The sequence below is a fragment of the Motacilla alba genome, chromosome 11, assembly GCF_015832195.1.
Source record: "Motacilla alba alba isolate MOTALB_02 chromosome 11, Motacilla_alba_V1.0_pri, whole genome shotgun sequence".
NCBI classification, from domain to species: domain Eukaryota; kingdom Metazoa; phylum Chordata; class Aves; order Passeriformes; family Motacillidae; genus Motacilla; species Motacilla alba.
The window spans coordinates 2164815-2178588 of NC_052026.1; the positions used below are offsets into that span (position 1 = coordinate 2164815).

Genomic DNA, 13774 nt, shown 5'->3' on the forward strand with positions numbered 1-13774 from the left:
GAGACAGGCAGCGAGGCGAGGCACCTTTGCCATTGGTACCATGGCATTCCTGCCTTTCTGGGGCCACCAGTGCCCTGGGGAGTGTGGGAGCCCAGCCTCACATGGAAGTGCTCTGCTCCTTTTGCCAGCTCCTTTTTCAGGGCTGCATTTCCCACCTGCAGCTCTTTGTTAAGCACAAGGCATTACAACAATCCAACTCAGACGTGACAAAAATTGCTGTCCCTCTGCCAAGGCATCTCCTGAGCTGAAAACTGTCATTCCCAAAGAAAGGGCCACAGCCTTCAGTGGGGCTGCAAGCTTAACAACACCATCCTAATTTATGCTAATAAAGTAAGGCTGATGGAAGTGGGACTTACTGCCAGCAACAAGCTGAGGAGATTTTCCTGGGTCTTACTGTACTGTTCAGAGCAGGAGCACTTGTGGTCCAAATCCTTTCCTTTCTCTGTAAGAACTTAGTGAGGCTTTTTTAGGAGAGTGGCAAAATTAATATTTTCAAACATATTCTATTTATTTCTGCCTCTGAGCACTAAGTTGTAATTCAGATTAATATTTTCTTCATTTCCTGTAATACATATGGGAGTTATTAGAAGGGAAAAAAAAAAAGATCTGTAGGCTCCTAATTGGTTTCCAATGATTCATTCAGCAGACATTTATAAATAGGAAAAAAGGGGAGCGGGAGAAGTCAGCAAGAGAGAGGAAAGTCTTCAAGTCATACAGCTGCCATTTTAACCAGTGGCCAGAACATTTCTGTGGTACTTAAGTGATACTATTTTGTTGGTGAAGTAAATTTTTCAGCCTGCTTACTATCCTCTAGTGCAGGAATCCTTAGTACATTTTTAAGTAAAACAACATTTTTCCCTCTTGAATTCTGAACAGTGGCTGCAGAAACATTATTTGCAGACATTCACTTGGGATTTGTTCTCTCTTTTACTTCTCCGTTCAACATCTGTGGCATAGAGCACAAGGACAGCAGATACAATTCACTATTTCAATTTTAAGAGATTGGTGTCTTCACTAGTGTTGGTGTTCAGGTGTTCCCTTGTGCAAAGAGGGAGTCAAGATGTCCATTACAGTGCCAGAGGTCTTGTGGTAAATCAGGAGTTAAGGAACCTCCTGGAAGGCACAGACATCACCTTTGATGGCAACTGCAGATCATTCAGGTCTCTGTGATGTACTTGAAATTAAAGCTGTATTGTCTTTCAATAAAATTTAGAGCCCTGAAGTAAATTTCAGCATGATATAAGTAAGTATTAACTCCCTTTTTTTAGACTACATCTCACCAGTTTTCTGTCATGCACTGCATTCTTAATCACTGTCAACTCACTATATTTTCCCTCTCAGTGAGGAATGCTGATGTTATGCAATGTTACTATGTAGATCATGCTCTGGTTTTTCTACTCCTATTTTGAGAAAATGCTTCTGAGTAAAACTTTATTTTTGGCCAAGTCTTCCCCAGCAGATAACATTTCGTCTATATTTATGTGACATGATTTTATGCTTCGTGGTTTTCGCAGGTGGAGGAATGCTATTTTTCACATTTTTGATATGGTGGAGAATGTAGAGAGTCTAGTTTAGCACAGCAACCACAGAGGGTTTGATTTGTTTTCCTAACACATGTGTCACATATGAAAGGCAATGTCCTTGCGCTGTGGTTGTTAATAACTGGCTGTTCCAGATGGATTTGTGCCAACACAGAATCCACCACCACAATTAGCAGTAGTAGGAACTTCAGCTGGCAGCAGCAGAGAAAGCAGTAAAGATTAAATGACTGTGTGAACTGTCTCTCCAAATTAAAACTGATGTGCATTGGCAAAAAGTAAGAAAACTCACACATTACCCCTTATATTCTGTTCTATTTGGGTAATAATTAGAGAAAATGTTGCTATCTGGGACTCACTATTTTTCACATGACATATTTACCCCTTTAATTATGACAGATTCACCCCTTTAATTATAAGAATCTGAGTAATCACAACAGTAAAACATCTCAAATTACAAAAACTTATAGATGACTTTCAAATATTTGAGGATACAGATAATCTTTTGAAGAAATTAGATTTTCAGAGACATTTTTCAGCCTGTTACTGGTTTTTATCTAGTGCTGCATATTGTGCTTCCAAAATGTCTGCTTGGAAATTGCATCCAATAATTATTGGGTTTTTTTGGGCAAAGTATCTTCCAGGAGCTTCAAAATATCTGCAAAATAGTACTCACGATAGTACTTGTGCAGCATAGAATATGATCTGGAGCAGATTATTGTCAGAGCTGCAATAACAACAAACCTTCCCCTTCTCAAGAGCCATGGCTGAATTATGCTAATATCTGTATGAACAAATCCATGAAAAAAATTAGTACAAGGAGGCTTTGAATAAGTATCTTATTGTACAATATTAACGGATAGAAAATGTTTCAGACTAGCCCATGCTTCTCACAGTTTATTGTCTCTCAGTGCCCTGTATGACATATGTCCAAAACACAAATTCTCTTCTACAGTTTAAATGAGCCACCAGGAATGGGCTCCAGCCCCTCAGAAACATCTTAGGCTTAAGAATTGGCCTAAACTGACCTTTGAGTTCCTGAACAGTAAAAACCATCTGATTTATAGGTCAGTGTGCAAAAATCACAGCTGGTAACCACAGCCTTGAAGAGGTTTTGCTGCTGCAGTGATGCAACACATCATTGTCACTTTGTGAAATGCCCAATCTTACACTCCTAGTGTGCATCCCATTCCTGGGATTTATTATGGACAGGATTTCATCCCATAAATCAATCAGAAGCTCAGTCCTTTCCTGCTCACTGTGAAAGCAAAGGGCAACCAGAAGACTGAGGCTTTGCCAAAACACTGCAGCTTTGTCATTAACCTTGGCCTGTGCCTCAAGAGGGACGAGCCAGATTTGGGCACTCTGGCTGCAGAATTGTCAGGATCAGAGCAATTGCTTTGGTGCTGACGTTAAAAGCTCTCATGGACAGAGATGCCTGTGCCATACTCTGACAGTGGTCAGATGTCCCAAAATGGATAATAATAGATATATAATAGATAAAGATAGGTATGTAACAGAAAATAACTTGCCAGGAAGCAAGGCTAGTGGAAAAATAAAGCCAAATCCAATTAAAGTGTCTGCTCAGACAAATGTTAGCTCTGACTGCAGGACAGAATCATTCACTTTAGACCACTCAGAACACAAAGGCAACACTTCACAAGAAATGTGACCCGTCAGCAGCAGCACGAGCTAAACTGGGCATGTAACCAGCCAGGCTCACCAGCAGCACAGCAGGAGCTGCTAATCTGCTAATTCTTGCATTCCCCATGTGAATTCCCGCACCGCTGCCTGAGGAGTGCCTGAGCCCTGTGATAACTCCGTGGAGAGTTGTTTGCCCCAGCTCTGGAAGCCCAAGGCAAGCTGTGAGACCTGAGGAAGCCTCCCAGACCTTCGGGAAAGCTCAGCCCCTCTAAAGCCATGGACAAGCTGGGCTCCTAGGCAGCTGGAACAATCTCTAATGAACTGAGCTCGGGCAAGGACAGTGGAAGGAGGCAGAGGAATGTGTGTTTTATGGGTTTTGAGAATAGAGTTTATGGATTACTTGTAAGAGAATGTATCCTCTGAAGCGGAATTTATAAAGAAAATGCCATAAGTCCCAGTTCTGGCATTGCAACGTGTTTGGTTTTAACTTCATTAATAGCAAATAGGGAAAAATCATGGAAAAATACCAATTATAACACACTAAATTGCCACAAAAGCAGCATTGAAAGCCATTGTAAACAACTGAATCCTACAATTCCTTCACACACCCTTGCCAGCCTGCTTTGAACTTCTTGAAATCACTGGGAGCTATCTACAGGAGTGGGAGTAGATTGGACAATTACACTGCTGCCAAAAAAGAAAAAACAACCTCTTGCATTTGCTTATTCATTGTAACACAAGACCTTCAAGCTAGGACAGGACTTCAAACATTCCAGGGCTCAATTTATCAATATAAACACAGCACATCAATCTCACTAAAGGCAGTATATAAAGCCCTGCTCCTGCTAGAGCTGATGAGAACCAGGTTGAGGATGAGCAATAATATGAAAGGTCGGGGGCTGCCTTCCCAAGAAGAGCTGTTGAAGTAGAGTGTTCATAAAAGCAGGGTTTACTTCTTAAAGAAACTCTCCATTAAAGAAAAGGACAGAGGATTTTCCCAATTCATCTTGTTCCAGAACTCTATCACATATAAGTCTTCAGTTTGTGTGTAACATTTTGTACAGTGGAAAAAGGTCAGTATAAAAATACTGCTCTCTCATTCTTTATCCACACTATGAGAAAAGCACAGTTTATTATAACAGGAAATAATATTTTATTATAAAATCTGCATGTAAACAAGTAACCAATTAATTGAATAACAGTTAATGGAAGTGCAAATTAACTTAATAAAATGATATCTGTTCTGTATTTAAATATATATATATAATTTGTTTTCTCCCATTCTACTGTGGTTCTACTCCACCCTCCCCACATTTAAGTTTAAAAAGATTTATCATTGCTTGCTTTATACTAAAAAGAGTGTACGAGCCTGCGTACAAGTTTAAGTTTTGCTCTGCAAACGAGACAAGTCTATGGTGATAGTTATCCTTTCTTATCTTTGCATCTCTGGTATCCACAAGACAAGAAGATATAGAACATATGTACACAGTGGGCATGTCAAGCCTCATATTTCAAGTTAGTTCATTTACTTGCACACACTGAAACTTAAACCATTTATCAATGAAGCACTGTAGTGTAACTTCCAGACTTGCTTGAGCACCTTAAGGCATTAGCGAGAGTCTCAGTGGAAAAGCCGTGGCTGTTACCACCACGAGATCATCCACGCGCTGCTGAGCAGCCAGGGGCTCGTTCCTCCCTTGCTGAGGCTCCTATAGCACGGACAAGTCGTGGCAAGACTTCGATTTTGCTTTGAAAGCCATCTTCTTGTTGTTCTTGGCCACAATTCTGCCGAGGAAGCGCTTGGCCTTCTTGCTGATGCTCTCCCTCCTCTTGGCGTTGGCCATCCTGCGGGCGTTGTCCTCCTTGCTGTCCTTGCGCAGCCGGATCTGCCGCACGATGCCCTCGAACAGGTCCTTCACGTTGTGGTGCAGAGCAGCTGAGGTCTCGATGAACTTGCAGTCAAACACCACAGCACAGGCCCGGCCCTCTGCACAGAGAGACAAAAAGGAAGGTCAGTGGAGAGGTTTTCTCTTCACACGTACTGTCAGAAGAACAAAACAGGAATTGGCTCTAAGTAAGCGAAGCGCCTTCAATGCCATGAAAGACCCTTACTGCAAAATAGGAAAACCTAAATTTGTTCTTCATGGCTTTGGCCCCTTACTCTCCTTGGTTTTGTTGTGCTGTGGTCAGAAACCTCATGATCAATGGAACTGGATACATGGCAGCAGTAGTCCTTCAGGCAGACTGTGCCTGCACTGTTTAAGAGCTAAAGCTGATTTAGGAGAAGCCCTTGGAAGCGTGCTTGTGGTTCCATATGGAACAGTGTGAGTGTCCTGCTTTTGCATCAAACTGACTTTGGGTAAAGACCCCCTACAGTGATCTACAGAAAGAAATGGTGTTTATTCTGGAAGCTGTTGAGCAATTCTGCACCTCTGCCTTGCTGCAACAAGTGAGTTCTCCATGCCAATAGAAGTGGAGCTGATACAGGCCACAAGGTCAAGTCATTGAACACATCAGTAGAGGTCACAAAGTTGCGCACCGCTGACTCTGACCAGGGCCGAATTTGAAATAAAAGATGTTCCGTGTTCTGGACATAAGCATGTAACCCTGGAGCATTGCTGCAGCACAAATTTCCACAGTCAGCTGTGGTAAATAATGGCAGAGTTGTAAACCTGAGGAAAGTACAGATGTCAGAACTAGGACAGGTCAACCATGCCCTGCCCCAGCCTGAAAAAGGAATCTCCTGATGAACTCCAGTCAATTTCCTGAGAAGGAATTTAACACTGGGAGCACGGCAAACCAGATGGGGAGAGATGGTTCATCATCAAGGCACCCATATTTCAGAGTATTCTTTCCAGTGGAAAACAAAAAACTCACCCCAAAACAAATCCCAGCCAAAGAAAAAGCCTCACAAAATGTTTAAATAAGCAGAATCAAGACTGGTGGTGCTGACATTGGTTCCTGTGCTCCAGGCACCCAAATGGCAGCTGGAGCTGGCTGAGAGGATTCTCACTGATCCTGGCTGAAGAACACAAAAAGACTTTCCAGTCGTGTGAGCCTGGTCCCACCAGCTCAGCTCAAGTGTGGTGGAGTCACCTCCAGCAGAAAGGGCTGCACAGGCGGTATGGGATCCCCTGTCCTGAGGCTGCCTGGCTCTGTAACATGGCACTGTGTCCCCTAAAGAGCACAGCTCGGACTGTCACAACTCAGACTGTCACATCCCGAGCCTGGCAAGTGCTGCTGCACACATACCATACAATTGAAGCCTGGCTTTAGTAGTCCTGTGCTGAAGCTGCAGCTCTGATTCATTTCTCTCTCCTACTGCAGCTCAGAGCTCTGCAGAGCCACACATCTTCCCTCACACCCATCTCCAGTGTTTTCTGTGGTACCAAGCCCTTCAGCACCAGCCAGCTGGCTCCACTTCTCCAGTGATCCTCAAATCACACACTTTCCTACATCACACCCAGACATTCCTATTGGCCATGATCCTGCACAGCCTTTGCTACTACTTTAGACAGCACTTGTAAAATTCAGTGTCTCTTACCGTCAACTGAGACCTCCCGGGACCTGACCAGGTCACTTTTATTTCCCACGAGGATGATAGGAATATCCTCTGTCTGCCTTGCTCTTCTCAGCTGGATTCTTAGCTCAGAAGCCTTCTCAAAACTAACTTTGTCTGTCACTGAGTAGACAATAATATAGGCATCTCCCATTTTCATGCAGTGGTTCTGGAGCCATTGGCTGTCATCCTGAAACAACAGACAAGAAATGGATTTATTGTGCTGAAAAATCTATTCAACACTGAGTGATGATTTATTACTGTAAGCACCTTAAAGATTCTTTTCTTAGCTTTATTATAAAAAGTCAGTAAAAGTAAGCCAATCTCCTCAAATTTTCAAAGATTTTGTTATTTAAAATACAAAACAAAAGAAATTTCTCTCGTTTCCAGAAACAATATCAGGTCTGCCCTGATCAGATTGACAATCTCTAATTTTACAGTAATTCCCTGGGCTGTTTATGTAAGATACCAATTATTCAAAGTATTAAGAGAGCCTCACTCAGCTCTGTTCAGGGTTTTAAACTGCCTGCCTAGCTACAAGAAATTAATTGCAGAGAGAACAAAAGGCAGTATGAATTCTATTTTTTTTATGTCGCTTATCTGATTGAACAAATAGGCACAGTTGTTCCATTTCTACTTTTTTTTTTTCTTAAGAGAACTACAGACCAAGCCATAAAGCAAAAGCATGAGGAAAGAGCTGTAAGTACCTGCTCCCATATATCAAACACCACGAGAGACGCTTCTTCTCCATCAACTATAATTGATCTGTCATACGTATTTCCTACGGAAAATTAAAAAAATTAAAAAGAGTTCAGCAAAAGAAGTTATCCTCCTCCATCCCTGCCGGGTGCCGTAGGGGAGTCTCCGAGCCGGGGATCCCCGGCACCTCCGAGCCCGCCGTGCCCTCACCGGCCTCCTCCGCGTCCGCGCAGTCCTCCACGCCGCCGAAGATGCGCGCCAGGCTGGTCTTGCCGACGCCGTGCTCGCCCAGCAGGATCACCTTGTAGAGGCTGCCCTCGGAGTCGCTGCCCGAGGAGATGACGGAGTCGGAGGAGTCGGAGGCCCAGCTCTGGCGGTGCTCGCCGCCGGGGCTGTACGAGGTGCAGCGCACCAAGCCCGACAGCTCGTCGGGCGGCAGCGGCCGCAGGTCGCGCTCGTCCACGGGCATGCTGCGGCGGTGCAGGTGCTGCTGCGCCGCGAACGGCGTGCTGCCGCGCCGCTTGTCGCCGCGGTTCAGAGTCATCGGGCTGCGGGCAGGGCACGGCTGTCAGCCCGGGCTGCGGGCACAGCGGGGCCGTCAGCGCCCGCTGCCCTGCACAGCCCCTGCCCCGCACAGCCCCGGCCCCGCACAGCCCCGGCCCCGCACAGCCCCGGCCCCGCACAGCCCGGCTCCGCGCAGCCCCTGCCCCGCACAGCCCCTGCCCCGCCAAGCTCCGCACAGCTCCGCACAGCCCCGGCTCCGCACAGCCCCTGCCCCGCACAGCCCCGCGCAGCCCCGGCCCCGCAGCCGCGCTTACCTCGGGGCGCTGCGCGGAGCGAAGGCGCGGTGAGAGCGAGTGAGGGATCAGTGAGGGATTCCCTGGTGGCCGCCACGGGAGCTCCCCGAGCTCTGCTGCCGCCACCGCGCCCCGCTCCGCTCTTTATGTCCCGGCGGAGGCGCGGGTTCCTCCCCGCCGTGACGCTCGGCGGGCGCTCCGCCAGCGCATCCTCGGCAGCGCCACCGCCCCCGCGGGCTCCGCCGCGCTGCGCGGGGGCGGCGGCGGCGCGGGGAGCCCGGGAGGAGGCGGGAGCCCCCCGGGGGTGGGGGGAGGCACGATCCGCTCCCCTCCGCTGTCAGCGCGGGGGTCCCGCCCGTCGGCGCCGCTCGGCCGGCAGCGAGCGCGGAAGGAGGCGAGGGCCGGCCCCGGAGCGCGGCCGCGCAACCCGTGGGGCTGCCTGGCTCGGCCCCACCGCCCGGCCCTGCCCTGCCCTACCCTGCCCTGCCCTGCCCTGCTCCGCCGGCCCGTGCTCCCCTCCCGCTGCCCCCGGCGCCATGCCCGCAGCATTTGCTCTGCGTGTCCCTGGTTTCCCCTCCCAGCCCGTGTGAGAGCGCACGGAGCGCACAGGGAGCTTCCCTCGGCTCCGTCACGGCGCGGGATTGGGGCGTTCTCCTGGCGTGTGCGGTAGTGTCAGGGGGAATACCCGCACGCTTTGCATCCCCTGTGCCGGCTTTCCCCTGCGCTCGGAGCGCTGCCCGTGCGGGGCTCACACGCACACGCGTGCGGGGTCAGCGGTTCGAGAGGCCAGCAGCAACATAAAGGTCAAATTCTCCTCTCGCTTTCACCTGAGCAGCAAAGCGAGACAGTGAAAGTCTTATCTCATGAGTGGCACAGTCATGCGCATGTGATCGGGTGAAGAAAGGACTCAGCAGATAACTATACTCGTCCCCTGCATGGCTCACCCAGCGCCGTGTATACAGTTTGCTGTTTACCTAGCAACCGAAACATGTCAGACATTGTACGGCCAAAATAGCCCCGGCCTCTGCTCCCGAAAGATTACAGCTCCAGCAGAGCGGGAAAATCCCGGTGACTCTGGACAGCCACGGCTGCCATCACTCGTGTCAGTTTTGGGTTTCCAAATCAGCCGCAGAAACAAGGTTAAAGAAGGCAAGAGGCAGGGAGGTGATGGAAACCAAGTTCGAGATGTAGGGAATAAAGTAAGGGAGAGAAAACTCTGTGGGACTGGGCTAAGTGGGTGAATATCCTGTTATTTTCAGGAGCCAATTATAATTCTCCAGTCCACACTTTTGGGGTGGTTTTGGCCGCTTCATGCTGATAAACTGCAGTTGGGAGTGTTAACGTGGTAGTTAAAGATCATCAAGTGCTTGCAGCAAGTTGTCCCTGCCTGTCTCACAAAACAGCAACCAAAATAGCCTTGTCAGTTTAAACAGACAGAGTTTGGTGGCAAAACGAGTGTGCTTCAGCTAACTGAACTGAGTTAGAAACCTCTGGCTACCGTTTGGAACCATATGTTAAATGAATTATGGGGAGCATTGGAACTACACTGTGGTTACTGCAGTTGGATAAACTGGAACCTGCCAAGCTGCCTTGATCATTCTGAATTTATAGACAATTAATTATGTAAATACACTTCTAGATATGGCTGACCTTCAGCTGACTTCCTTAAAATGTGGGGTTTTTCAGCTTAACATTGTCACCTGAAACTATTCTCAAGGAGTTTTCATGTCTTTTGCACCAGACTTTGTTGCAGACCTTGACTGTGTGTCAGGGGCACACTTTAGAAGTTGACATATGAAGTGGGGGTGTTTTTAATTATTTTCTGCATGAAAAAAAGAGAAATCTGAGAAGCAGTAGAACAAAAGAGACAGTGCCACTTCTGTGCCACATAGAGCACTATTGGACTGGAAACACATAAAAATGCAGATTTCACTGACACAACTTAAAGAAGCTGCATTTTATCCCAAGCCTTCTGCTGATGAGAATGATGGGTATTTTAATGATGTAAATGTGAGATAGACCATTTGCAGGAAAACTATCAGGAAAGGCATATGTCAAGGTGATGAATATAAAGCTCAAGAACACTGTTTCAGCAGGAAAAGAGACTGAAAAAAACCCAAAAAACTACACCCAGTAGAAATCATACAGAAAATTCAGGAGTCCATGGCAAACAGGGGGGTATTTTGCCAGCACCCAGATACAAGTAATGAATTAAGGGTTATAGAATACCACCATGGTCACAGGATCCTGCCCAGGATCTGGCGCTGGGTTCTTGGAGTGTTCTTTACTGGAAAGTGAGATGGCCTTGGGTTGTGCTTGTTCCTGGAGGGATGAGCAGCACCGGTGCCAAGGCTGCTCCTGCTCCCCTCTGCCTGGAGGATCCCAGGGGTCACCAGCTGGGTCACCTCCTTTGATCTCTGTAGGTCCAGCTATTCTGGGAAGCTGGAGGGAATTAGCTGATAATTCAGGTTATTCACTTGAGAAATAGAACATATCTCTTCTCATAGCATGTAATTCTGTTTGCTGGAAATTATTGCTGTATTTTTCCTATTTGCTGGTAATTATTGTATTTTCATGTGGACATTTCTGTGGCACCCACTGATTTCAGTGAGGTGCATATGGGTCCACAGGCTTCCAGTGGTGATCTTCCAGTTTCTTTGAAGGACTTTAGGATCATCTCCTTCTCACCTGCCCTCCATTTCCACTTCTGCATGACCATGATTCTAACAGATACATGAACTGGAATTTATTTCTATTTAAAAGAGATTTTCGTGCCTTGCTTTTTCTACCCTTATTTTCTATTGTTCTAGCTTCTACTTTTCTCTAAAAAAGGGATTACTTTTTTTTTTTTTTTCATTTTCATTTCATCTTTGCATGATTTTAATTTTCCTCATTTCATAGACTTTCCACTTAAGGTGCCCTTTTTTTGCATTTCACTGTTGTAGTATACCCAGTTTCTTTTTTTTTTTTTTTCTGTTATCTCTTTCCTGTTCTATTCTTTCTCTGTTTCTTTTCCCTCTCACTTTTCCTCAAGCTTTTGAGAAGTGCCAGTGTTCATTTCTAGTGCACTCTCTCGGTCTGAGTACATTTCATCATCTGGAAAATGTAAAACATGCAGTTTGCTCCTGTTTTTCCAGTTATGTGTTCCTGGGGTAACAAAGCCAAAGGAGTTCCTTTATTCTGTATTGGGTGCAGGGGGCATTTCATGGTCTAAATGATGAGCACAGACTTTGCAGGGAGTGCAGTGATAAACTAAGTTAACCTAAACTAAACTTAACTCAACCAAGCATGGAAAACCTAACACCTAATGCCCTCCCCTCTGAATTCTCAGGTAAAAAAGGAAAATCTGGGGTTTGCATGAACTTTATGTGATTCTTCCTCATCAGTGTTTGTTCAAGGTCAAATGCCATATCATTAGTAGCATTTACATTTTTTACATCAAATTAATATCATTACTTTTGGGGTTGCTGCTGTCTTACATCAGAGCTCTTTCACAACTGATTAGGAAGAATAGGAATATTTTGAACAGTCCAAAGGCTGGATCAGCAGCAGTGGGGTTTGGGGGTCAGCATTGTTCTCAGTGTGGATCTACACAGAAGCTGTGGGTTTCTCTCCTCCTTACTTTTCAACTCATCTGCGCTGCTCAAGTCTAATTAATCAGCCATTGTGTGGGTGCAGTTATTTCTATACAAATGGTACAGATACCCACAAGGGTCTGTTCTTGCCAAGTTACATGAAGCGTTACTCCTGCAGAAGTGTGAGCCTGGCTGCCTCCCAAATACCTGGACGGAGAAAGAAATAGCAGTATTTATTATTATTTTTATTACAGAACTGACACACTCAGGCCACTGGGAGAAGAGACAGAGGCAGCAGCATGAAATATGTTGGGGTTTTAACCTAAGCAAGAGAGATAGAGATACAGGGAAATGAAAACCAACATTTTTTCCCTTATCCTACAAAAAGTAGGATATAGTGCAAACATGGTATCAAGTTTTCCTCACCATCACCCTTAAAATCTCAGATTAGTGTGAGCTGAACAGCCCTGGGCTAACTGGATCAGTTTGGATCAGACCTTTCCACATGAGGCCTGTTTAGATTCCATTGTCTTGCAGTTAATGTATGGGGTAAAAGCAGGGCACTCTTTGAACTGTACAATCACCAGCAGAGGTGGAGCTCTCAGCCCTGCACAAACTCCTCTGTGGGAAGGTGAAAAATGTCACATCCACACTGACCCTGCCTTGGGATGCTGCTGAGGGAAGGCAGCACAGCCTTCAGCCAGGGGGCCAAGCTTTCCCTCATAATTACTCTTGGATTTAATGGCAGGTAATGTTTTTGATTGAGTAGTGGTAGCCATGAATTGTGGCTGAAACAATAACGTGAGAAACACGAGCTTTGGAGTCAATAGAAATCAATACAGCTTAGAGAGCTCACCCAGAGTGCCAAGGGGGAAATGCAAGCAGAAACCCAACTAAATCCACTGTTATAGCTACACATCTAATAGGCCTTTCATGGCTGCTGTGCTTCCCCTCAGCTCCAGACCAGAAATTCCAAGGATCACTGCACAAGAATGCAGAACTGTTGCATTTTCAGGTAAAGAATAATAAAATATGCAAGTTTTAAGTCCATGGCTCACAATGTAAAGCAAAGAACTTCTTAAACTCTTGCAAAGGAGTGCAAAAAATAACTTGGGTCAAGAGTAACTGGAAACGTGGTTCATCTTTCAGCAGCTCTGAATTTCTCACTGCTTTGAGTAAGCCACAAAACTTCCAGTCCTAGATGAGCTGGTGACCAGCAGAACCAGGTGAATCACGGCTCCGGAAAAAAGCACTCGCGCAAGGGGCAGCTCCAATTTCATCGTGCCCATGGAGTTCCTCTGCTTCCTTTCCACAGACTGTTCGTAAACTACCAATGCATGTTGGGGTATGCTTGGAGAAAGCATTCTGTCTTAGTTTAACTCCAAACTCCCACTTTATTTTAGTTTTTCCATTGCGGGTTTCCTTCTCGCCGGGCGGTGCCAGCTCTGCTGCCCCGGCTGTGGGAGGCAGAGCTTGGGATCCCCTGGGCTCACAGCACGGACTGCATGTGGTCAGCTGTTTGCCCCTATTGCATTTCAAGTGCAGAGTAAAAGCAGAACATGACCTAAGACATTTCCATAATTGTTTTCTTTAATCATCCCTAATTCCTGTTTTTCAGAATAAACCTGTCATAGCCAATGTGTGTGACATACATCACCCCCCTGTGACTGGAATGCCAAATATCCTCTTACAATTCCTGCACGATGTATTCTCCTTGGTGGGGATGTCAGAGCCCCTTCACGAGAAATATCTGGAATTCAGAGACCATGAAAAGGTTTCTGAATTTACAGACAGTTGGTTTAGGGAGTGGGCAAAGTTAGTGGCTGTCTGTCTTACAAGAATTACGTAGTGCTAAGGAAGCAAACTGAGAAAGGAGGATTTACTGTTTGCAGCAATAGCTCCTGGCCAGAGGAATGAGTCTATTTACAATAACAAATTACAGGAGCCAACCTGGGTCAGACT

At 46.2% G+C, this 13774-nt stretch overlaps 1 protein-coding gene across 2 annotated transcripts; it reads right to left on the reverse strand.

The window, feature by feature from the left end:
* Nucleotides 1-3952: 3952 nt before the first annotated feature.
* Nucleotides 3953-8411, reverse strand: RRAD (RRAD, Ras related glycolysis inhibitor and calcium channel regulator). 2 transcript variants are annotated; one of them, XM_038148478.1, is made up of 5 exons: nucleotides 8259-8411; nucleotides 7651-7988; nucleotides 7449-7522; nucleotides 6727-6931; nucleotides 3953-5169 (listed from the first exon to the last, which is right to left on the reverse strand). In XM_038148478.1, the coding sequence occupies exons 2-5, from the start codon at nucleotides 7982-7984 to the stop codon at nucleotides 4892-4894; spliced, it is 891 nt and encodes a 296-aa protein (XP_038004406.1). In that variant the 5' UTR covers nucleotides 7985-7988; nucleotides 8259-8411; the 3' UTR covers nucleotides 3953-4891. The 2 variants fall into 2 exon arrangements, with proteins under 2 accessions (XP_038004406.1, XP_038004407.1); XM_038148479.1 differs by having other exon boundaries at nucleotides 7651-8018; nucleotides 8259-8365.
* Nucleotides 8412-13774: the final 5363 nt, after the last annotated feature.

Coding starts and splice junctions, on each gene's coding strand:
- RRAD (XM_038148478.1), bottom strand. CDS start 7,984: ATGACTCTGAACCGCGGCGACAAGCGGCGCGGCAGCACGCCGTTCGCG. Junction 7,523..7,650: donor CGCGGACGCGGAGGAGGCCG/GTGAGGGCACGG, acceptor AATTTTCCGTAG/GAAATACGTATGACAGATCA. Junction 6,932..7,448: donor TGTTTGATATATGGGAGCAG/GTACTTACAGCT, acceptor CTGTTGTTTCAG/GATGACAGCCAATGGCTCCA.